At 45.7% G+C, this 22,762-nt stretch overlaps 1 protein-coding gene across 5 annotated transcripts in view; it reads left to right on the top strand.

Moving 5' to 3' along the window:
• Positions 1-22,762, top strand: part of LOC122381790 (phospholipid phosphatase 1-like) — a 34,769-nt gene that overhangs the window by 10,299 nt on the left and 1,708 nt on the right. For 2 of the 5 annotated variants that reach the window (XM_043366425.1, XM_043366427.1), the window contains 4 exons: positions 13,043-13,152; positions 20,512-20,660; positions 21,333-21,550; positions 22,623-22,761. In XM_043366425.1, the coding sequence (XP_043222360.1) occupies positions 13,043-13,152; positions 20,512-20,660; positions 21,333-21,550; positions 22,623-22,761 (616 nt within the window). Of the gene's footprint in view, positions 1-448; positions 628-3,176; positions 3,415-10,454; positions 11,270-13,042; positions 13,153-20,511; positions 20,661-21,332; positions 21,551-22,622; position 22,762 lie in introns of those variants that run through there. The other 3 variants (XM_043366423.1, XM_043366428.1, XM_043366424.1) reach the window with 3 other exon arrangements.

Raw genomic sequence — 22,762 nt, 5'->3', positions numbered from 1 at the left:
AGCTTGCTACGAAACAGCCGACTTGATTCAACTGCCGGGCGCCCTGCCATTGAACCATTAGTGCAGCATTCCGTTTTGTAGTTCTTTTGCGCTGGCTCGCATATCGCATTTCAACAAAACCCTTACTTGCTTAACACAAATGGTTCTGGACCTCTCGGAACAGAGAAGTAACTGAATTCATTACAAGATGGTGCGCCGCCAGCACGCCGCAATGAGCATCATTTGGCAATGTCACGTGAGTCAGGACGCACATGCATCTGCACCCGTTTCCCACTACTCATAACTAAACCTATTACTAATATTTCACCGGACTAAACCCATTACCCCTAACTAAACCTATTACCAATATTCCAGCGGCCGATCTAATTGCCGCGGCGGTTGGACATCCCACCCGACCTGCGCGCCGGATGTCCCCTCGCGCCTCCCCCCCCCCCGGTCCCCCCTCCAGCGAGAGATAAGGCGGTAGACGCGTCGGCGACGAGCTGAGAAGCAGCGTCGCCAGTGGCTCGTCGGGAGCTCTTCAGAGGTGACGGTGAACGCTGCAGCGACGACAGGCATGGAGGACCGGCCGACCACACCTCTGACCATGGAAGAACGCGCTGAGGTCAAGGTCAGGTTCGACCCCAGGTTAGTTGAAGGCACTTATCATGGATAGGCGAATCTAGTGGTGGCCCGGTGCTAATTTGAGGTTGTGAGATTTATTACACTTTGTATCCTGCTTGCCTATGGCCGGAAACACGGTACGAGTATAGCCATCAAGTAAAAGTATGTGGGTCTTGTATCTATGGCTCTGAGCTTCTGTGTCAATTCATAAGCATTATTTGTTCGGGTTATGAAAATTTTGTTAGGTATTTGTGTTGAGTCATTTCGTTGACTTTGTCGAATGTTTATTATTTAACCCACGCCCCGCTGGGGGGGGGCATAATCTGCCCCCCTCCCGTTTTTCGCAAATAACTTCTAAACGCGTTACGCCAGCGACGTCAAACTTACAGTACCTTATTATACATCAATTTGACACGTTCCCTGAAAATTTGAGCGAAATCCGTCGGAATTTTTTTGAGAAATTGACGTTTTAGTGACGTCATGTTCGCCATTTTCGCCTCAAAAACGGCAAAATTTCAAACGTCGCTAACATCTTCATTTTTAAAGGAATCAAAACGTAACAAAAAAGGTAATACGTGATTCTACTTTCTCTATCAAATGGCTATCTCGGTTTTTTGAAAATTTGGGATTTTGGCCCAATTTAAAAAACTGACTTTTTTGGAAAAATTATTATAAAATCCAAAACTTTGAATGTATCGAAAAAAACAGAATATATGTCAGAGAACTGAAGTGGTTTATGTGCACCTACATACCAATTTTTAGAAGAATCAGTTCAAAAGTGTGGGAGTTATTCAAAATTTTATGACGTCACAACACACAAAAAAATTTAAAAATGATTTTTTTTAAGTTCTAGACCGCGTACGGGAACAAAAATAGCACCATTCGATTCGCCGTAAAAAACTGCATCAGATAGACACCTTTTTAGGCCTTAACTACCAACTTCAAAATTTGACCTCACTTGACCTGACCTTGACCTGACCTCGACCTGAAATTCATCCAGAGGTGGTCCATATCACTTATTGAGTGTGCCTATTGAATTCTATGAGTAAAATGACCCATAAAACATGTGTCGCACATACCCTTTTCTATATTTTGTTTTTGGTGACCTGACCTGACCTGACCTGACCTTGATCTTGACCTTTGAATGACATTGTATGCAACGAACATTGTCTTGGTAGTCTAAGAACACGTTTTGGGCAATCAGTCTCAGTCCATTCTTCGGCAACTACGGTGCAAGGCCGATACTGTAGAAACTTGCATTTTGTACCCTTGACCTGACCTTGACCTGACCTCTGACCTACTTAAGCAAAAAAAATGGGCTCTTAAGATCCGCCTTGTTGAGAGCTTTCGATTGCCGTTTTCCCCGTCTTTCTACGACCATCGATTCGGAAGTTAGACAGGGGGGCAGAATCTGCCCCCCCCCCCAGCAGGGCGCGTATGGCTGAAAAGCTCAGCGGGGCGCGAGCTATTCAGAGTCCTAATTATCCATCCCCACTACCAGTGTTCGCCACGGGCCGGGCCAGCCCAACGGGCCACGGGCCGGGCTGGGCTACGGGCTGGGCCGGGCCCCCAAATATCATTAGTTAACGGGCTATGGATGGGCCGGGCCAAGAACTTTGTGCACTATGGGTTTTGCGACTAATGTCAATTTAAGAAAATTTGGAAACTGATGCAAACAAAACCCACTGGGAAAATACAAAAACTAAACCAAATTTAAGCAATGTGAAAGAAAACCTACTTGATATTGAATTTTGGGAATCTTGAGAATTATCCAATATCACATCATGTCACACATAGGAGGGTTTTCATAAAAATTCCGCAACCAAAAAGATCAGAGAATCTCTAGCATCATTAGTTTGTTAATAAAAGTTAAAATGTAGTCATCAGAACAACTTACTTAGCACTACAACTCCAAAAACTAAGAAGCCACTCAACAATGATGGGCTACAGGGCTACATTAAGTTAACACTTATATATGGCGATAGTGAGACAATTCCAACACAGTCTTTTTTCCTTCACCGACGGCTTTTTAACGAACAGAACCTTAAAAGGATACTCACAAAACACACTGTAAGTAACGAGGAACTCTACAGAGTATTTCGCGATGAAAGCTTCTTTAAATGTCCATAAATTTGTCAAAATAAATCACAACAAACCAGCCCCTTCTCAACAAAATGTGCAATCATGGCGGCGGCGCTATGTTTATGTGGCGGCATCTAGGTAGTATACACAACAGTATATCAAATAAATACGTTTTTTAAGTGAGTATCAAGGTGAAAACAAAATTAAACCAATGAAAAATAAAACCAAAATCACGAAGTCTGAAAACTCGAACGAAAAACAAAACAAAAACTTGATCATATATGTTTTATTATACAATTCGTCAGAATCGCTACCTGCCGCAGCTGCGACAATCAAGAAGTGTTCGCTCATTTTCGATTGATGATGATGATGCGTACAAGTCGCAAAAGTACCCAATGACATTTCAAGCTTACCATGTTTTCTGCTTACGCTGCTAGCGATATCCATATCTTGAAAAGAGCCTAACATAAAATAGCAAGGAAAGTAGCAGATAGTTGTCCACAGAGATTCGGTTGACACGTGGGCATGAATTGAAAATAGATTAAATCAGTTTTGCTGATAAATGGATGGATTTTCTCTTTTTTTGGAAGACAGTGCTAAAGTTAGTGTCACCTATTTTGTATGCTTTCTCAGGCTTTTGATATTGCAGCATCTATGGAGTGAATTTAACAGCAAGGTCAATCCCAGACAGATTCATCAATTCCCATAAGTCAAGCTTTTTTTCTGCTGGTAAGTGCTGGGAAGTATAGAGTATGTTGCAAATACTTCCTTCAAGTATGCATTAGAGTCACCAATTATTAATGATAATGTTCACACACATCAGCTTGCAAGATAACTTTACTCATAGAATGTAGTTAATATAATCATGTAAACTTTTTATAGGTGTGTAATCATGACCTAATTGACTGAGGTGCTTGCTGTTACTGTTAAAATTTGTGCCATAGGTGCTTGAAATGATTATATTCATTGAAAAGAAGGGAGTCATGATTGCCATGTTAATATTCATGCAATTTGAATTGTTCTCAAAATAGTGTAATCAATCATGCTTATTATAGCCATAGACTAAGACAATAACTAGATTGCTATTTTTGACGGGCCGGGCCGGGCTGGGCTTGGAATATTTGCCAAGAGCGGGCTACGGGCTGGGCCGGGCTCTGAACCCATGGGCCCGGGCCGGGCTGGGCTGGGGATTTTGGGGCCCGTGGCGAACACTGCCCACTACCTATTAAAATGAGCAATAGTTTTTTATCTCGTTTCTTTTAAGACGAAGCTTTTTTCAAAGCATCGAAAAGCTTTCGAGAGATGATAATGCATAGACGTCTATACCTATCTATTTTGCATCGCAGCAACGGTCTTTATGCTAACTAGTAACTACTTAGTAACCCATGGTTTTGCAGTTGATAAGCGAATAATCCTCATTTAATTTTCATGGTAAATGCATTGCATTATGCACCGAGGCGAGGCTTTATCGTCAATTCGAACGCAACATGCTGAGGACATCCCACTGGTTTCATCACACCCGGCTGTCCTGGAAATCCACTATCATGGGACCGCGCGTCACACTTCTTGCCCGGACTACCATGACTTCCTTAAATCTGTTGGAAGACATTGCTAATTATTTAACCCTCGCCGGACCTATTGGTTTTCTACATACGCGCCGGCCGAGGGGGGGGGGGGGCGGGTACCAAGAGGGCGGGTACGACCCCCCCCTCGCCGTTTCGCCCCTGGTGGAGCAAGCGCGTCGCGGAAAAAACGAGCGTGTGCGCCGTTACGAGACGCAGAGACTGGTACCCGATTTTAAGGTCCTAGGTCAACCGGTGACCTCCGAGGTCAGGTCAAGTGCCCCAGGGTACGGTTCAGTTTTTGGTGAATAACTTCGCAAAAAAACGGCCGCAGAGCCGCGATTTTGGCAGCATCGTATTCGCCTCGCTCAGGCGCGTCGAATGATATACTTTTTGTTTGGGTCAGGTCAATTTGGGGTGTTGACCTCAGGTCAAGGTCAGGTCAGCACCCCCAGGTCACGAAGTTGGTCGAAAGAGGTCATGTCGCATATCATTCGATTCGGCAGGTCTTCCTGAGTCCATTGGTGGCTTTCTCGACTCGCTAGCTCAATTTGATCGGGAGTTATTGACGAAAAACTAATATGACCTTGATGACGTCATAAATGACGTCACGGAAGGTCAACATTGCAGAAGTGACGCATCTAACCTTGCAAGGAGTGAATCAAATCACGATTCTGTGTGCTTGAGATAGTTGGAGATCGTTTCCGGCGCCAGAATAGCAGTTTTCATTTTTCCCCATTGACTTATAATGGTGAGGTCACGAAAATGACCTGACCTCATATGACCTTTAGGAAAAATCTGAGATATACAAGTTGTGAGACTCATAATGGATACTAGATCCTGCAAGTTTCATTTCCCTGTGACATCTCCTCTGGCAGTGAGGGCGTTGCGAAGTTGCGACATCTGAAGACCGTGCAGAGGTTCACTTATGACGTCATAGGTCAGTGACCTGACCTGACCCAAAAATGCGGTTGGTGTCAAAAGATGCGGCTTGGATCAAAGGTCAGGTATGCCAAGTTTCAGCTCTCTATCGCCAGCGTGTTCGGAGCTATCGCGAAAAAACCCTATGGGGGGCGGCACCCCCCCTCGGCCGGCGAGGGTTAACCATGAAGTGCTAGGTAACTAAAATGTTTTTCAAGCTTGAGCTAGAAAATGATCAGGAGCTACCATGTGGTCACCTCAGTTGAACATAGATATTTACGACAACGTTGATGCTTATATCACGTCCGAGCCGGTGCACCGCTTTCACATATCGTCAAAAACTAATATTATAAGTGACGAGAGATAGCATATCTTGCAGATAAGATAGCCTCATGGCGGGCGCTCCGCCAAGCCCGCTGCAGGTGGTCCATGCCGGGTGCTGTTCGGTTGTGTCAGGTCAGCCCTGTTTGGTGCCCGCTAAACCGGGAAACGTTTGGAAGACGGACAGACGTCCTGTTCCCGTTCTGGACCTCTGATAACGCGCCACTGTGCGCCACTGGACCACTGTGCTGAATGCCACAGTTTGTTCGGCTCGCAATGTTAGTGCCGAGATTTGACTGGGGCCACTGTGCGCCCCAAAACTAGTAAAAGCGGATTCGGGAGTGCTGGCACCACCTGCAGCTGCATGGTGTGAACTGTGAAGTGCGGTAAAGGAGGTCAAACGCTCGATTGAGTGACATAACTGATTTTGTGAAGTTAGCCTTTTTCTGCAACAAGACTCTTGCTGCGAATGAGTTTTCTTTTTGCACGATTGGGAGATAGAAAATAAGAATAACATGTTTTCATTAATTGCATTGTGATAGGCCGCCATATACCTAATGCCCATCTTTCCTGAGGCTGTATGAATAATTGAATATTACAGAGATCGTACAAACTACAAAAGATTCACCAGTTAAAAGACCAGTACACAATTCAGCGATGGCCGATAACGCTATCGCCTTCCCACTTTTCCTCATTTCCTGAAGCCAAGTCCACATCGCATTCCAGGTGTGTATGTATACTAGTGTAGGTATATGCTGTATAGGCTAGGACACAGACACGAACAAGGCATCTTACTGTTCAAAATCTACCTTTTAATAATTTATTAGTCTGTTCGTCTGTGGACGGACAGACGAACAGACAGACGGACAAACCGACGGAACAGACAGATAGGAAACCGAAAGACAGACGGGACAGACTGACAGACAGACAGACAGACAGACAGACAGACAGACAGACAGACAGACAAACAGACAGACAGACAGACAGACAGACAGACAGACAGACAGACAGACAGACAGACAGACAGACAGACAGACGGGACAAGCAGACGGAAGGACAGAACAGACAGAGAGGCAGACGGACGGGACAGACAGACGGGACAGACAGACGGAACAGATAGTCAGGACAGGCAGACGGGACAGACAGACAGACGGGACAAGAATAGACGGACAGGCAGACGGGACAGACAGACGGAACAGACAGACAGACAGACAGACGGAACAGACAGACCGATGGGAGAAACAACCCGACAGGACAGGACACGATGGACAGGACTGCAGTCCTGTCCAGTGTCCATGGATGGATGTGGATTGCGTCCACCTATGGACGTTGAAGTTTTGATTTGTTGGTACAGTAGGTCTACAAAATTAGTCCCCGCCGTAAGCGGGTCACCAGTGGGCAGTTAGCGCCTGAGCGCTACTCAGGCGCCACCTGCCCGCATACGGAGAGGATTTATTTAAAGGGACTATCCCACCTTCTAAAATGTTGTTAAAACCAGTTAAATTGTGCCCGACTTTATAGATTGGATGACCAGGAACACGGTTCTGGCATTTATTTTTCATTAAACATCTTAGGCTTCCCATATTCCAAACACAAACTTTCAAATATGTGACGTCACAGCCCAAAATTACATCCTTCCCCAGGCCACATTACTGTCATAAAGCTGATTCTTTTTACTCTGTAGGCACCACAACAAAGTTCAGACCAAGTTTTAAGCGATTTTTCAACGGACAAACCCATTTAAATCAGAATGACTAAACGAGGTGACGTCACACTAACGGTCGCTCCATGTTAAAGATAGGGCCTTGTACAAGGCCCATTTTCAAATGAAGGGAACGAATTTCTTCAACACCAAGAGGCCGCGGGGGTTGCAACCTAGATAGATAGTGGTTTCTGAACCTCGCCGCAAACTTGGCTATCTCAACTCAAACCCCATGTTAAAGGTGGGATAGTCCCTTTAAAAGTACCGCGCAAAGTGACGGTGGATCCATCAAGCCTGACCGAGGAAGGGCCTGCTGAATTTGAAAGTCACCGAAACCATTGACCTGGGGAATGGACGAGGATGTCAATTGCTATCACACTGTATAGTATATCACACTATATATACACTGTATATCACACACTATACCTATGTGTGATACCTATGTGTGATAGGTATTTTGGTGTGTCATGAGTCTGGGTTAGGCGACAAGTGGAGATCAGGTGGCAGCAAGTGGCATCAGAATGTCAGCTGTGGCTTAGTTTATTCAGTTGGTGTATCCTGGTGAACGATCAGGGTCCGCAGCCTGACTTCCTTTCCGCCCTATAGCTGAGGTCGCCAGTGCAGGGGTCATGCGGAACACACAGCTGCGATGTGGCTTGTCTGTGTGTCGAGTGCAGTGCCTGTGGGACTGTGGGAGGTAGAGACTAGGGGGCGATAGAGAGAGAGAGAGAGAGAGAGAGAGAGAGAGAGAGAGAGAGAGGGAGAGAGAGAGAGAGAGAGAGAGAGAGAGAGAGAGAGAGAGAGAGAGAGAGAGAGAGAGAGAGAGAGAGAGAGAGAGAGAGAGAGAGAGAGAGAGAGAGAGAGAGAGAGAGAGAGACTCCGAAACTACTGGGCCGATCGTCAAAATTCAAACGGCGTCTGATAGCCCCGGAAAAATTGTCGAGCGAAACCTAATTTCATTGACCTCGAGGTCACCGATGACGTCACAGGTCAGGTCAAAGTAAAAATTATTAGTATTTTGGCTTCTTCACGTTTTGGGCTCTGGCCGCCGTCTTACAAGTCAGATCAGGCTCATTTTTGGTTCACACACTCATGAACAGATGCTCTAGATACTCTGAGGGTACCAAACTTGTACTTTGATTTTCAGGTCAAGGTCAGGTCATCACAGGTCACGAAAATATTATATCATCCGTCGGTCACGTGACACATGTTTTATGGTCCATTTAGGCCAAGAATTTCGAATTTGATGTCGTCTTTGTCATTCGAGGTCATTTTGAGTCAAATTTAACTTAGGTCAGGTCACTTTCAGGTCAAAAAAGGTCAAATTTTGAAGTTAAAATTTTTCAACAAAAAAGGTGTCTATTGGATGCAGTTTGAGCCCAGGAACACGATGGTGCTATTTATATTGGCGTACGATGTCAAATTCGTGCTGAAAAATTGATTTGAAAAATTAATAATTGTTAATTTTTTGCAGTAATGCGTGTAACTTGGCCATTTTTGAAGATATTTAGCTAAAACTTGCTAGAGTTAGTCATAATAATGCGTTCTATCACATATATTCCGTTTTTTTTCGAAAAGTTAAAAATTTTTTGAAAAAATGTAGAAATATAAATTTTGAATTTTATTATATAAAATTTTCGAAATTTTCAAAATTTTGAAAATCTGAGATAGCAGTTTGATAGCGCAGTCTATTTTGAGTCCTCTCATCCAAAGAAATTGGGTCTAGCTTAAAAACTGAGCTCTTGGGAGCGATTGCCGTGGTTTAATGTTTTGCGTCGAAATCGGCCGAACATGACGTCACTCTGACGTCATTTCCGGCCGACCTATAGTAGGTACGAAGTTCAAATTTTGACACAAGGTGTAAAATTGATGCAGCCGAAGGTACTGAAAGTTTGGCGTCGATACGTCAAGCGGTTTGTAAGTTATTGCAGCAAAACGGGAGGGGGGGGGGGGTTATAAATAGCCCCCCCCGTGGGGCGCGGTAGACAAGTAAATAAGGGAATTTTAAGAAAGGGAGCTCTTCTCAAAGCAGACAGACAAGTCAGAAAAGACTTTTCGGTGCGGTTATTCCACCCTATTATATACCTATTCTGTCCTGTGGGATACAATATTCCTTCGTCGTTTCGCATCCCACCTATCCGCTCGCATGCTCTTTTCCGTTCACAGTATTCGAGTCCCTCACAGTAGCCCATGTATAACTATATGTCTAAAGTTGGCGCAGTTCTCATCGCTCGGGTATTTACGTCAGCCTGATAGGTGATCGCCGACCCCGCCTCCATAGCGGCCCTGGCTATCAGTGACAGCTATATCCACATGCCATGTGAGACTTGACGATACCATATCAGTCAATGACCGCGGTGCCATATCTGGAACCAGCGCGAGGCGCGCCCGGCAGATTGTGTTGCCGATTTGGGGGATGTTTCTGTGTTTCTGTTCTGATGGCTAGTGCTTGTCTGGTGCATCTCCGATATACAGTTGGCAGGTTTGTGGGAATGACGCCTAAATATACCTAGTTATTTTGAGCTAGGTCTTGCTGTTATGCTACTTATACCTATGGCAAAAATGACACTCGGTGAGAACCGTGAAACTAATCCTGATATTGTGCCTGACATGTGGGTATGTGTAAAATATGCCTACCTACCTACAATCTACATATACATATTGCGGTCCCAGACCAGCCTGCTGCCATGTTCTTTGCAGCATAATTATATAATAACTTACATAAGAGTAGCTTTACCCAGGTGGTTATATACTTGGTTCGACCACAGCTCAATGTTCCCACATTCCGGAAATGTTGTCTATGTCTACATAACCTTGCAAGGTTCATAAGCGACATAAATGTCCCGTGTCTGATGACTGAGCCAGCCCCTGACCCAGTGGACGAGTTTGTTTATCTCTCTCCGTAAGGTGTCCAAGATTGATGCGCTAGGGCTGCGTTTGTTATTGCATCGTCGTCGGGTCGTCGCCTCAGCTAACACCCTGTCGCACATTATCGCACGTTATCTCACAGTGCATCGCTCTGCAGTGCTCAGTAGTCATCACTCATTAGCCGCCAACACCGAGTGTAGGCACTGCACTCATAGGAAAGCTCTAGACTCGCTCCCGAGCATAAATGCATGTGGCCTTGCTGTCGACACTCAGCGGCCTGCGGCACTACTTGATGTGGACTATTTACCGTATCACGTGACAGTTTTGTGTGTGTGACGTGTGAGTCACGTGACATGTCGAGCGGCCGACCGCTGGGCCTGCAGTTCGTGACGCCCACTCTAAAACCAGACTGGCGCCGGGCCGGACCGGACCGGACCGGGGCGGCGGCGGCGGCGGGGCGGCGGTGGCGACACTGGACCAGTGCTGGCCTAGAGACCGCAGAGCACGGAGTTCAGTGGCTCCGGCGGCCGGAGCTCCGCCGTACGCCACTCACGTGTCGGTCGCTGTTTGTGGCGATAAGAACGAGAGAGAGGATGGGTCGCTGGTGACCTTGAGAGGTGCTGAGGCGGGTCCCCGACCGCTCCTGAGGTCCCGACCAGTGTGTGACAGCGCTTCCAGTCCGGCTGCGGGAGTGTGAGACGCACGGAGAACGCCCTTAGTGCTGTGATCAGCCTGTGAGCGTGGAAAGATACAGCGCGGAGACGGCGCGCCTGCGTTGTGTGGACGCGAGGGAGGTGTGTGCGTCAGTGCGAGAAATCACGGACTGTGCCTGTGCGCTGTGCGCTGTGCGCGTGGCTGTGCCGTGAAGCGAAGCTAGCGAAGTACCCTGAGCGTGAATCGGAGAGTGAATGTGTCAGCAACTGAGGGCTCTGTGAACTCAAGGCTGAGGGTCTGTCCGTCGAGACCGAACGCTATATTGCAGTCAACTGTGACGGAATCAGGGCCACCATATCGCACCTGCTCAACAAGCAGCTGTAATCGCTCACCAACGGTTTTGAGCGGGCCCTACAGGGGCACTTTCCTCACTGGTTTTAACTCACACACCCGTGTCGGTACTGATAGCTCACAACTGAATTGTGATGGTGGTGCCGTGCGCACTCTCCTGTGAGTCTGAGCCACGGGGCTCGACCACGGCGATCGCTGGCATAGAGTAAGTATAAAGTTAAAAAGTCACGTCATGTGTGACAAGGCATGCTGTGAAAAGGCGGTGAGCTCATCTTGCAGTGCAGTAACAGCGAGCTAATGCCAATGGGCAATGGTAAAATGGGACGGAGTTAGTAATGGAAAGAGACTGCATGCCGATGCGTGACACTCTGTGCCCGAAATACGAGTGTCACGTATTCACGTATTTCAGGGTGTTCGCGAAAATATGTCATGATTCTAATGGCTTTGTAGGAAAAATTGCTTGAACGCACGTGCACGTATTTAGGCCCATTTGACAGAGGACATTTTCAAGTTTTCTTTCATATGCATTTTAATTTATAATTTTAAAAATCTTGCCTTGCACAGAGCGAAAAACAAATATCGCCAAAAAGCACTTGGATTTGATGCCCGTAGTTTCCGTGCTACAACAGTTCGGTGCATGCTTTGATGCCTCCGCTGCACCCCTTGCAAGGCGATTTTTTTTTACTGCACATGCAACTTACTACCAAAGTGATCGTTAAAAATCAAATGAATCCTCGAAAGTCCGAGAAAAAGAATTATTTATAGTCATTTAAACTACTAAGAGATCACCCATTTGGTCAACGAGATGCATTCCCTGACCATCTGCGAGCTCGCGCAAGATGCGGGGTGCGGTCCAACATGTCTCATTATATTATTGATAATGACATGGGGATTATACCCTACAAGGTCAGGAATCAATAGGTGCTATTTAGGGTAGAAAAGGGCTAAGAATTTACTTTGCTTTGAGGATAAAAAAACCAAATCAATTCTGAGCACCGCTCACCGGCCACGCCCGGTCAACCAGTGAAGCACACATCCACCTTCATGGAGGCGCCGACGGCCAGAACAAACGGTTTGGGTAGATATGCCACCCTCAAAGGCTAGGTAAGAACACCAGCTCCACAGTCCGAAGGTCATTGCTTGATTTGCGATAGACGCTCATGGTGCCGCGAGGCCTTCTTCTTAAGACTTCAAATTGAAACACCAACATTGCCGCTGAAAACTGCTGCGTGGGAGTGCTCTAGAAGTTTAAGCGAGAAATGTGGGGCAACTCGGGGCAAGACAATGGTCAAAACGCTGCAGACATGCGCACAGGTAGGATGGGCCCAAGTCCACACTTCGAAAATTGCACTCCGGTGCCTAAACGAAATGCTAGGGCCCGTTTCTTGAGCAGGAGGACCCTTACCCCCTGGTCGACCCGCTCACTTGGTGTCAACCCCATCGGCCGTTACCTGTGGGATATCTGAAGTCCAAGGACTACAGGAAGACAGCCAAGAATCTGTCTCGGCTGATGATAGTGATTGCAAAGGCCGTCCGTGTTATCACTTCTAACACGTGCGTGCGAATGAACCCTTATGTGTAATCTCTAGGTGACACGTGCATCCGCCGAAAAGGGGTTCATATTGAAAACAGCGTGTGGGGTGCGCCCGGTTTGACATGAGGCACTGATACATGTGTATAACAAAACTTGAAGATCCGGACAACACATTTCAGCAAGACATTTGATCCTTGCTTATTTGAGCTGGCGATAATGGCGTAACGAAATCATGACATATTTTTGCGAACACCCATTCATAATAAACGACGGTGTCTAGCGCGGAGCCGCTTACCGCGTCGTGAATTTATGCGGTCTTTCAGAAGGATCAAACAAAGTGCTGTGTCACGTCATGCTGAACGGTGTTCCTCTTAACGGAAGTCGGAAGCCGTAAGACATCCTCCACTGGAGCTCGCAGCACTAACTTTGATGTTTCCTTTGCAGCATGACTTCGTCGGAGAGCTCTGAGAATTCCCTCGGGAAGCAGCTGTGGTACAAGAGACTGGCCAAAAGCAGCCTGCCATATGCTCGGGACTTCATTTTTCTCATGTGTGGTAAGTGCTTTATATTAAATTCACGCTCCATCCTAACATTTATGCTGAAGTTTCGTAGCGTAGCGCACTCGTGGCCTCGTACAAACCGCGTAAACACCTCTTCAATATGCTCGCTCACAGCGGGCGCGTTTGTCACGCGCCGTACCGCAGCAAGCACGCGCCGGGAGTGGGAGGAGAGGGGATGGGAGGGAAGGGGAGGGAGAGGACTGTGGGTCATATCCGCCCCTCCCGTCTGCTCCACTGACAGCTGACTGACACCAATCTCAGAGATGGCCCCCGTGCCGCGGCTCGTGGCAGCCGCGGCAAGGACATTAGTCCTTACTGGATACATCGCCAAAGTGCAGCGTCATGCAATATGCATTATGTGTATCGTAGCTGCTTTGTGGTATATGACAGGGTTATTCCAACCGGTAGAACACTGGTCAGATTATCGACTAACAAAAAAATGAGGTTCCAAATTGCACATTCAATGATATCTGGATTGTGGAATCGATGAACCATTCACCTCGACCAATCTTCTCAACTTTCACATGCGATTAACCACAAGGGAATGGGTTTCATATCGCCCAACTGAGATGAAGTAACCACTTCCGCTGCTACGATTGATATTTTAAACGGTTAACTGTCCGTGAAACTGCTTCTTCCTTTCTAATTCTTCGATGAACTCAATACAATATCGCATACAAACGAATTTATAGTCTGTTTTTCGTATCTTCTACCTTCACTCAAAGATGTTTTGCCCCTCCAGCACGTTTTTAGGGTATAGTTTTCAAATCTTGACCGCATGGCCCACCACTCATTGCAGGAGTTTGTTGCTCGTGTTGGAGTTCGTCTTCGCTGCGCAGATAAAATCGAAAAAAAAACCTTTAAGCTAGAGTATCGCTTGTACACAGATAACAGTAGTACTGGATTGGAAACAGGATTCCGGCGGCTGCAGTAAGAGGCCGAAAACAGAACCGAATATTTCGTGCCCATATTTCGATATCTCCTCTCACAGGCAATAAAAAATATTGGTTTATGTGAATGAAACTTATAAAGAAGCAATCGACTAGCCGTGCTCGTGTTTATTGCTGCATTTTTGCATAATGGCAACTATTTACCAAACGTTTGCTGGTTACACTTTCCTCACCGTGGTGAGGGAACGTATGCCACTGATTTGATTATAATTGATTTCTTACTCTCATCCACAAAAAAAATACTTGTACATACATGGGAGTTTGATCTCTTTATTTACATGCTAATCGACACCAGTCCTGTCACAACGAACCATCCAAACGTCACGATTCAAACCAACGTCACAAAACACCCCTTCAAGTGTCACTTCGCTTCGCCTGCCCTCCCAATTTCATCAGCGACACTTCCCCGCCTTACATCTTCTTGACCCTGATGAGCTTTGGCCTCTTGTCGCTCCTCGATCGGGTTGCACCAGTGGCTGGGGTGCCTGCTTCCTGACTTTCGATGGACATCGCTGTCTTGAGTGTCTGTCTCACTTATCAGTTACCATGTTTCCACACTTTCCAGCAAATAGATTGAAAACCGTCGCATACATCTCTGGAAGGAGGGTCCTAAGGACGTCGCGGCTATCATTGCAAACGACTTCCGGTCAGTTCGACATCTCGGTTTACGACTATCTTCGTCACTTTTGCGTCACTTCTTGGTTGATCGCAGACTAGCAGCTGGCTCCTGTTAGCTTCCGTCTTCGGCAGTTGCCTCCAAATCTGGCAGATCCTCACGGTGAGGTCGATGTCTTCCTCGTCTTTCTCCAGTCGTACCTCCAGCGGCGTAGCCCCATGATAGATTAGTAGGCTGGCGGAGGCACCGTACTTGTTACGCCTGGTGGCCGAGCGTGCCAAGGCGCCGGAGCTGTGTCCCAGGGAGGCCTTGGCGCTGTCATCCAGGTCCTCCATTTCAGTGGATTTCGCCACCGCGGCCACTGGCTCCTGGATGACAAGAGCACCATCCTGCTGTCACTCCTGCTGTGATGGTGCCATTCGGGAGGCGTCGGCGGGGCTGAAACGTGACCAGTGACCCGGAGTACCGCCTCATTCTCCAGGAACTGTCGGACACTCGACCAGTTGTAGTTGCCACCTGATAGCTGATATTGTCATTCGTGAAGAACGCATCGGTCTGGCCCTTCATAGCCTGCTTCTGGTGTGAGTGGCGTGCGGATGCCATGGCTAGTTTCACTGGCCGCTTGTGCACATGGGGCATCGCGTAATCCACGCTGGTCAATACTGACAGGACTGCGCCGCTCTTGAGCCGACGGCGCTGTCTCTGCATGCTGGTGCGAAATGACCGATCATCTTCGAAATCTTCCTTTCTGAAATGCAGCTCACCGGAATAGTCCTCATCCCACTCAGCCGGTCACGGTGACCCACGGCGCCAACCCACTGAGCCCGTAGAGCCGTTTCGGTGAGAAAAGCGAATAGGTGGCATGTGAGACATCTCCTGTTTTAATCTTTTGTTCCTCTTGGTTCGTTGGGTTGTAGCCAGAACGGCAGGTTTTTACCACTCATTCCCCTCCTCCATTGTTGATGTACCTATACGTATGTAAGGCTTTGCAGTGCACCACATTTTTTTTTCAAAAGAAAACACCACGCATAGTGCCCTCTAAATGATCAAATTAATCGTGAAATACTTAAATTTTCTAAGCAAATGAAAGTAGCTTTGGTAGCTTCGATTTTAAATGTAAACGACAAAACGCAGAAATGACGATTTCTTGCAATACACAACACACAAATTATCCACCCAGCAGCACGCGAGAATCTCATTTTGGCGCCGTCGCATAAAAACATTCGGCCTCTTACTGCAACTGCCAATATTCTGTTTCCAATCCGCTTGTATTATCGTTACCACGGTTTATTGCCTGGTACTGACTACCGACCTATACACAAGGACGTTTTGCTGTTCATAGGTACTTGCATTGTGCGAAGCGCTCTTGCTAAGAACATTTAAAGAATAGTTTAAAGCTTGCACTTCCTTTTCATTGGGTAAAAAAAAACTAAATTTGTTATATGTTCTGCCATTTTTTTTCAAATGCTTAATTTATGTTTTGCTTTATTTACTTGTGGTTACTTTTACACGGACGAATAACAAAATTGTCTTAGCCCACGCCCACTTGGGGGTCCCCAGGCAGATTTGCTTCATCTTATATAGTTTTCCTATCTGCCTCACGCGATCATCCCGAAAAGTAAGAAAGATGCGAAGACGCGGGCAAGAATCGATAGCTCTCAACAATTACTTTCAGCAGTAGGTATATGTATATAGTATTCCTATACCACATTTTGCTGAGGTCAATAGTGAAGGCCACTGAAGGTCATAACTTTAAAAACTCCCGAGCTCAACATGTTTGGACAAATCTGACCAAAACTTGTCAACCGATTGAACTACAGCGCCGTCGAAACATTTTTAGTTCTAGCAGCTATTAGGTATTGTCGAAAGCTGCTGTTGATCTTTATCGTCTGACATGACTTTTTGACCGCTGGCAATCACCAACGCCTTTAGGGTTTATATTATGATACACAAATGCAGGTAATAACAATAATAACACCCACGTATGCATTTTTCGTATTATTTTGCGCTGAAAGCATGACGGAGTTGAACTGTGCCACCACCGTCCGTGTTTCGCCGCGCCTTCAACACTTTTCTTTCTGGTATCCAAGGAAGTAAGTTCGTTATTCTGGCGATATTCGTTGGTTGTGCTCCTTCTTCACCGCCTTATTTCAGTCACCTAACCCACATTTCCTTTGCTTTGAAACGTTGAAAGAAAACGTTACGATCATTTTGTCTTTTCTGAGACCAACGCCATTGCCCTTCTGTTGTTTGAAAACATCATAAAATTAGAAAGGGATAATTTTGCCAGAATGAAAATATGATGTCACGTTTTTATGCAAATGCATTTCACTTGACAAATAACATTGCATTTTGATTAACGAGATAGGCCAAGGGCACAGACGTTCGATCTTGCGTTCGAGATAAAAATTGACTTTGCAGTGGTGTTGATTTAATTAGATGTTCGCTGGAGCACGTGATTAGAGAGTTTACCGTCTTTGAGTGAAGGTAGAAGATACGAAAAACAGACTTATAGTTCACATGAGCTGCTAGAACAGTGGTGCTTCTTGATCTCTGTTCAGTGGTGTTTTAGCCCAGTTGGGTTACAAAAGGGGTGCCCTGCCGTACCTATTGGATTTCTTTGCTTTTCTTGTGTTTCTTGTTTTCGTTTGAACTTAAGCGTCTTATGATTTCCAACTAAGCATCACAACAATTCACCGCTATGGTAACTACATTAAGCAAGATATTTATATGATTATTCTAATTTTGTTTGTTGCTTATCTTGCGATAAAATACAAGCGTAGTTAGATTAATGCCTGACATGAGAATCTTTATCATGAACGATTATTATCATTCGTCCATGTGTATGAAGAATGTAAGTTTCAGGATCCACGAAACATGAACACAGAAAGGTTAGACTGGCCTGTGTTCCTACATATCACACCAATCGAACACTCGAGCTATGAGGACATGCATGGGTAAGTCATTCGGGAAATTTGCGGCGTCTGTTCAGATCAAGGTATTTATTCATAGTACGGCTACACAATTTCGGTGCATGCATACACAAAGTCCTTTTGGACGTATGTATAACTCGATACGTCTGTGGGCGTGCGTCCTCACAACGATAGTAACCGCGTGTTCTTCCTTCTGAACTGTTCGTTTGTAGTTGCCGTTTATTCAGATGGTATAAATGCACCAATGTGTTCTTTACGGGTCTGCATAGTCCGGTTTTACACCTGCACGGGCCGTGCTATAACGGTAATATAGCATTACAGCTTCAGGCAAGATATTTATTATAAAATAGCAAACTGTGAGATGATGTTTTTCGTACTCCAGCGTAGATGGGTAGCCATTCGGCTTCCACGGTTGACAGTGATGACATCAGCAACAACATAAAACATAAAAACAACACCTAAGAAAATAGCAAACTATAGCGCACAAACAGCACCGGAAATGTTTTAGCTGTAGCGCAATATTTTCGGAAGTAAAGTATTCATTATTCTGTGAAGGGTGATGAAGGGATTTTGGCGTGTATGTGGGCTTTTACGTAACTGCAGAGTACATAGTGCATATATTCGTTCTTACCACGATCTATCACTGAGTGTTTTATCATAATGTCCGTATGAATCAAGTATGAATGTAGGGGAGAGCGGGGCCAGTTGAAACGCGGGGTCAGATGAAACATGGCTTTATTTTCAACAATATGCAACATATGGCGTTGCCGACACCACTGCGCATCCGCGCTCGACCACTTCCTTTGTCAACGGCGTTTGGGCGGCAAACGGACGGTAATTTTGATTTGACACTTGTTTTTGTGTTTTTGAGGGTCGTTTGGGAGAAATCGTTTTTATGAATATTTTGTGATATCTCATATACCTTTGTTTGCTGAAAGAAGAACTCCTGGCTCCGGAATAATACCTTATTTGGCCCTTCATTCAGCATGATGCCGTCCCTCCAGCTCGTTTGACATGTGCTTTACGGCGCGTGCGAGATGGCGGGAGCGGATGGGGTCAATTGAAACGCTTCTCTGAGGGTCAGTTGAAACAGGGCCACAGGCCGTTTCAATGGACCCCGGTGACCTTTGCAATGGTTATTGTTAAGGGGCTGTAAACATTAAAGGAAATAGTCCAACTTTGAAATGAGCTTTTAAACTGAACTAGTAGTTTAACAGAGCTCAATTTTTGACCCCTTTTTCTCCAGCCTTTTGCTTGAAAGCACACTATAGCCTGAGATATTTCTCATTTTTCTCATCCGCCCATTTTACCATAGTCTATGTACTTTATGTCACCTATCATGAGGAACTTTGCACTTTTAGCTTTCCAACGACCTATTGAATGTAGCATTTGGAAAAGTAAACCGGACAAAATATCTCCTTAAGAAAGTGGCCTTAAAGAGGAAAACATCCCATTGTTAAGGATAGGTGCAATTGACCCCATGGGCTGGTTCAATTGACCCTCGCATCGGGGTCATTTGAAACGGGCGTAGAGCTGTTTTATAAGCATGCGTTTGGCAGCAAAATATGTTTGAAACATAATTTTACATATCTTAAAATAAAGCCAAAAGAGCATATTTTTTCATGGCGTTGTGCATTTTTCGATATGACAACTAGATCTCGCTGTGCATGTCAATATATAAAAAGTGGTTCAACTGGCCCCGCTCTCCCCTACTTATATGTCTGTATGCTCGTTATATAAAAGCCTTTTTAGATAGGTACCTATGTAAATTGCATGCTAGATGTCCGTTCAAACAGTTACTGAGCGACCGTTCTCAAATATACAATTATAAATACGAGTATGCATCTAATTCGGGCATTTAGGAATGCGACCTTCTCAGTGTGCAGGAATAGGTGCAGCATATTGATTGTTGCTTGTTCACCTGACGCATGTCCATCCCGACGAACGACAAACGCATCGTGCTTAGGTGTAACTGTGTGAGTGTTCAGACAGACGTCGGTAGGTATTATTGATGTCAGCCTGCTCGGATGTCTAATTACTTAACTGACTGTTGACCTGCATATGTAACCGTATTAACGTTCAAACTTTTACCCTTGGGATAGGACGAGGACCTGTTAGACACAGCTGCGTTGTCCGACTTACCTATAACTGTACGAAGGCATGTGGACTATAATTGACATGTGACTGTTTAAAGTGACCATCCCACCGTAACATTAGTTTTGAGTTGAGATAGCTGAAATGGGGTCCCTGGCTTGCACTTACTGGTTTGAGCACTCACAAGATCGAGAAATGCCTCAAATCGAAAATATCTAATTGCAAAGTTGTAGCACCTGGATTCAGAGGGGATAATGCCCCCTCTGAATGTGAGACGTCAGCGCAGATCTAACGATTTTAAATCTTTTACTAAAACGTTTGGTAGCACACGGCGGTATATGCTGCTTTGCGCACAACAAGTGCCGCAAAGCAGGTCGCAGGTCGCAAATAAAGTCGCTAGAAACAGCGGAGATCCCAAAAGTAAACAAAAGTAAAAAAAAAACTAATATCTTGAAAACCTGTGAATATTTTTCGATGAAATTTGGTAGATATTCGTTTTCGCTTTTTCTGAACCGAGCGACATCACTTTCATGCCAACATTAACTTTTTTAAGGTGGGATGGTCCCTTTAACCATTCAGAAACTATAACGTACCAAATGAATATCCCTTCAGACATGCATTCAGACCCATTGAGACACCCATTAAGACCAACAACTGTATGTCTGTTCGCTGTTCAGACAAACATACTCCCCCTCCCATACTGATCGCTCTGACTGAGCGTGACTGTGACCTTGTGTGACCTGTGACCTCTGGCCGCCAGCGGTGGCTGTGGTGCTGGTCACCCGCCGGCTCGGACCCGTGGCGCCCGGGTTCTTCTGCCACGACCCTAGCATCACCTACCCGTACAAGGGCGACTCGGTGTCAGTGACTGTACTGCTGGCACTCACACTCCTCCTGCCGCCTGTGCTGGTAAGTGGTAAGCATAACGCAAAAATATTCATTTCACACTCCCTCTGCGTTCAGTATCTGGGACGCAAGACAGAAATATAAATTATTATAATATGTTTTTATGCGTGAACTTTTATAAATAAACACCGATTTTATTAGAGTAAAAGACACATCCTAAGCTATATGCCGTGCACACACATAAGCCAGCATGCCGTTAAGTTACCCATTACGCAAGTTTTTGTTGCCTCGAAGCTTTTTATGTAAATAAAACAAAAAGAAACTTCATACTGCTGGTTGGCCGTGCAGCGGCACCAATAGCCGCTAGGGAATAAGGCGCATAGAAGAACGGCCATCAGTTACTTTATTTAACGTCTTTTAGTTCCTTCAGTTTGCAGTTATGATCATAACCAACATTTGCCTCCGTCTGTGACATGCAAGTGATTTCGTGCCAAATATTTGCAAACATGGACTGTTACATTTTCAGCGATCGTGTTATTGCTCGCTTCTCAAGTTTAAAACGTTAAACGCTGTTTCAATGCTTGGCTCGGTATGTAATTGGATCATATACTTCCCCGTTGAGTACCTACGTCCTACATATATGTATAATGTATGTGTGTATTTATTACCCGCTGGGGAACATTGAACCATAGACCTCTGAGTTGACCATATACGCTTTCCGTGTTATGTGTGCAGATATTTCCGATCGAGCTGCTGCAGCAGCGGCGCGGCATCACGTGGAGCTTCACCCGGCCACTGCGGACAGCCGTGGTGCTCGGCGCGCGCCACTGCACCTGCCAGTCGTTCCTGTTCGCCCTCACCGAGGTCATCAAGAGCCTGGTGTCGCGGCCCAGACCCTCGTTCCTCGCGCTCTGCCAGCCCACCAACTACAGCCAGACGCTGTGCGACAACAGGTGAATAGCTTAAGTTTCACGCTGAGAGTTGGGAATGAGTGCTGAGGTGATAGAAAGGCACAAAGCTGAAAGTAAGTGTGTTAGGCTCAAAGGGGCCTAACACACTTACTTTCTCTCAATACCGCTCAGCAATACCGTTTTGCTGGATCCAGTGGTCAATGTGCGTAAAGAAGCTTAGCTAGTTAAGCGTTCACATGTAGTGGCACGTGATTGAACCGTTCATCGCTATCGTTTACTGTTTTGTTTCATGGCAATGAGTTCTTCACATACTCGTACTCGTATACATGCACTTTCCGATCTCATTACATCTAATCCTATTTCATTTTACGAAGCTGCTCTTAAAATCGGAATGTACTTAAAACCCTGTTTAATAAAGCACGTTTATAAACCGAATGAAAACGTTATCAATCTCTCTTTGGCTTTCTGCCGTTTCCAGACGTCCATGACATCATTCGCTCTTTTTTTCTCCTGAGGTAATGCGGTCACGACACGTAGCCGATATCTTGGTATTGATTTTACTGAGTCATCAATACCGCCTACGCCGGCTGTTGCACACTTCCGCTCTATGCAGGAATGAGGAAGCTGAAGAAGCGTTCCCCATCCACGGGACTTCGGGGTACCGATTAGCCGGATAAGAAAGTCACAGTTCAGTTACGGGAAAGTATCATCTAAGGCAGTAAATCTGAAGTTTTTTTTTGTCAAAATTTTTCGTTTCCGACAATATTTTTACAAGGATAAATGACTCATAACGCTGAAACGTCAAATAAGTTGGTAAAAATTGTGGATTTTGAACTACAATGGAACTTTATCAAATTTAATAAGACCTTTAGGTAGTAATTGGTTTCTCTTAGTAAACGCTCCTGAAATTAGGACGGGCACGTGATGAATCAGCTACTTTCTCAACAAATTTATCCGAGCGCAATGGACTGATTTGAGTCCGTACAAAAAGGTACAATGCCGTTTAATGACTGCCTGTGCCACCTGTCTCTCCTCAACACGTGCCACCCATGGCACTTACGCATCGATACCGGCCATACAGCTCAAACTGACCGGTGACCGCTCTATTTTGCAGCCACTTCATCTCACAGTTCGAGTGCGGTTCCCTGAAGCCCTCGACGAGCCACTTTGAGGAGCTGCTGATTGTTGACTCGATGCTGTCGTTTCCGTCGGGCCATGCAGCCACGTCCTGCTGCACAGCTACCTTTATGGCGG

Source organism: Amphibalanus amphitrite, unplaced genomic scaffold, assembly GCF_019059575.1.
Source record: "Amphibalanus amphitrite isolate SeventyFive unplaced genomic scaffold, NRLGWU_Aamphi_draft 000127F_arrow, whole genome shotgun sequence".
In the NCBI taxonomy this organism is placed as follows: Eukaryota; Metazoa; Arthropoda; class Thecostraca; order Balanomorpha; family Balanidae; genus Amphibalanus; species Amphibalanus amphitrite.
This window is presented reverse-complemented; position numbering and strand designations above follow the sequence as displayed.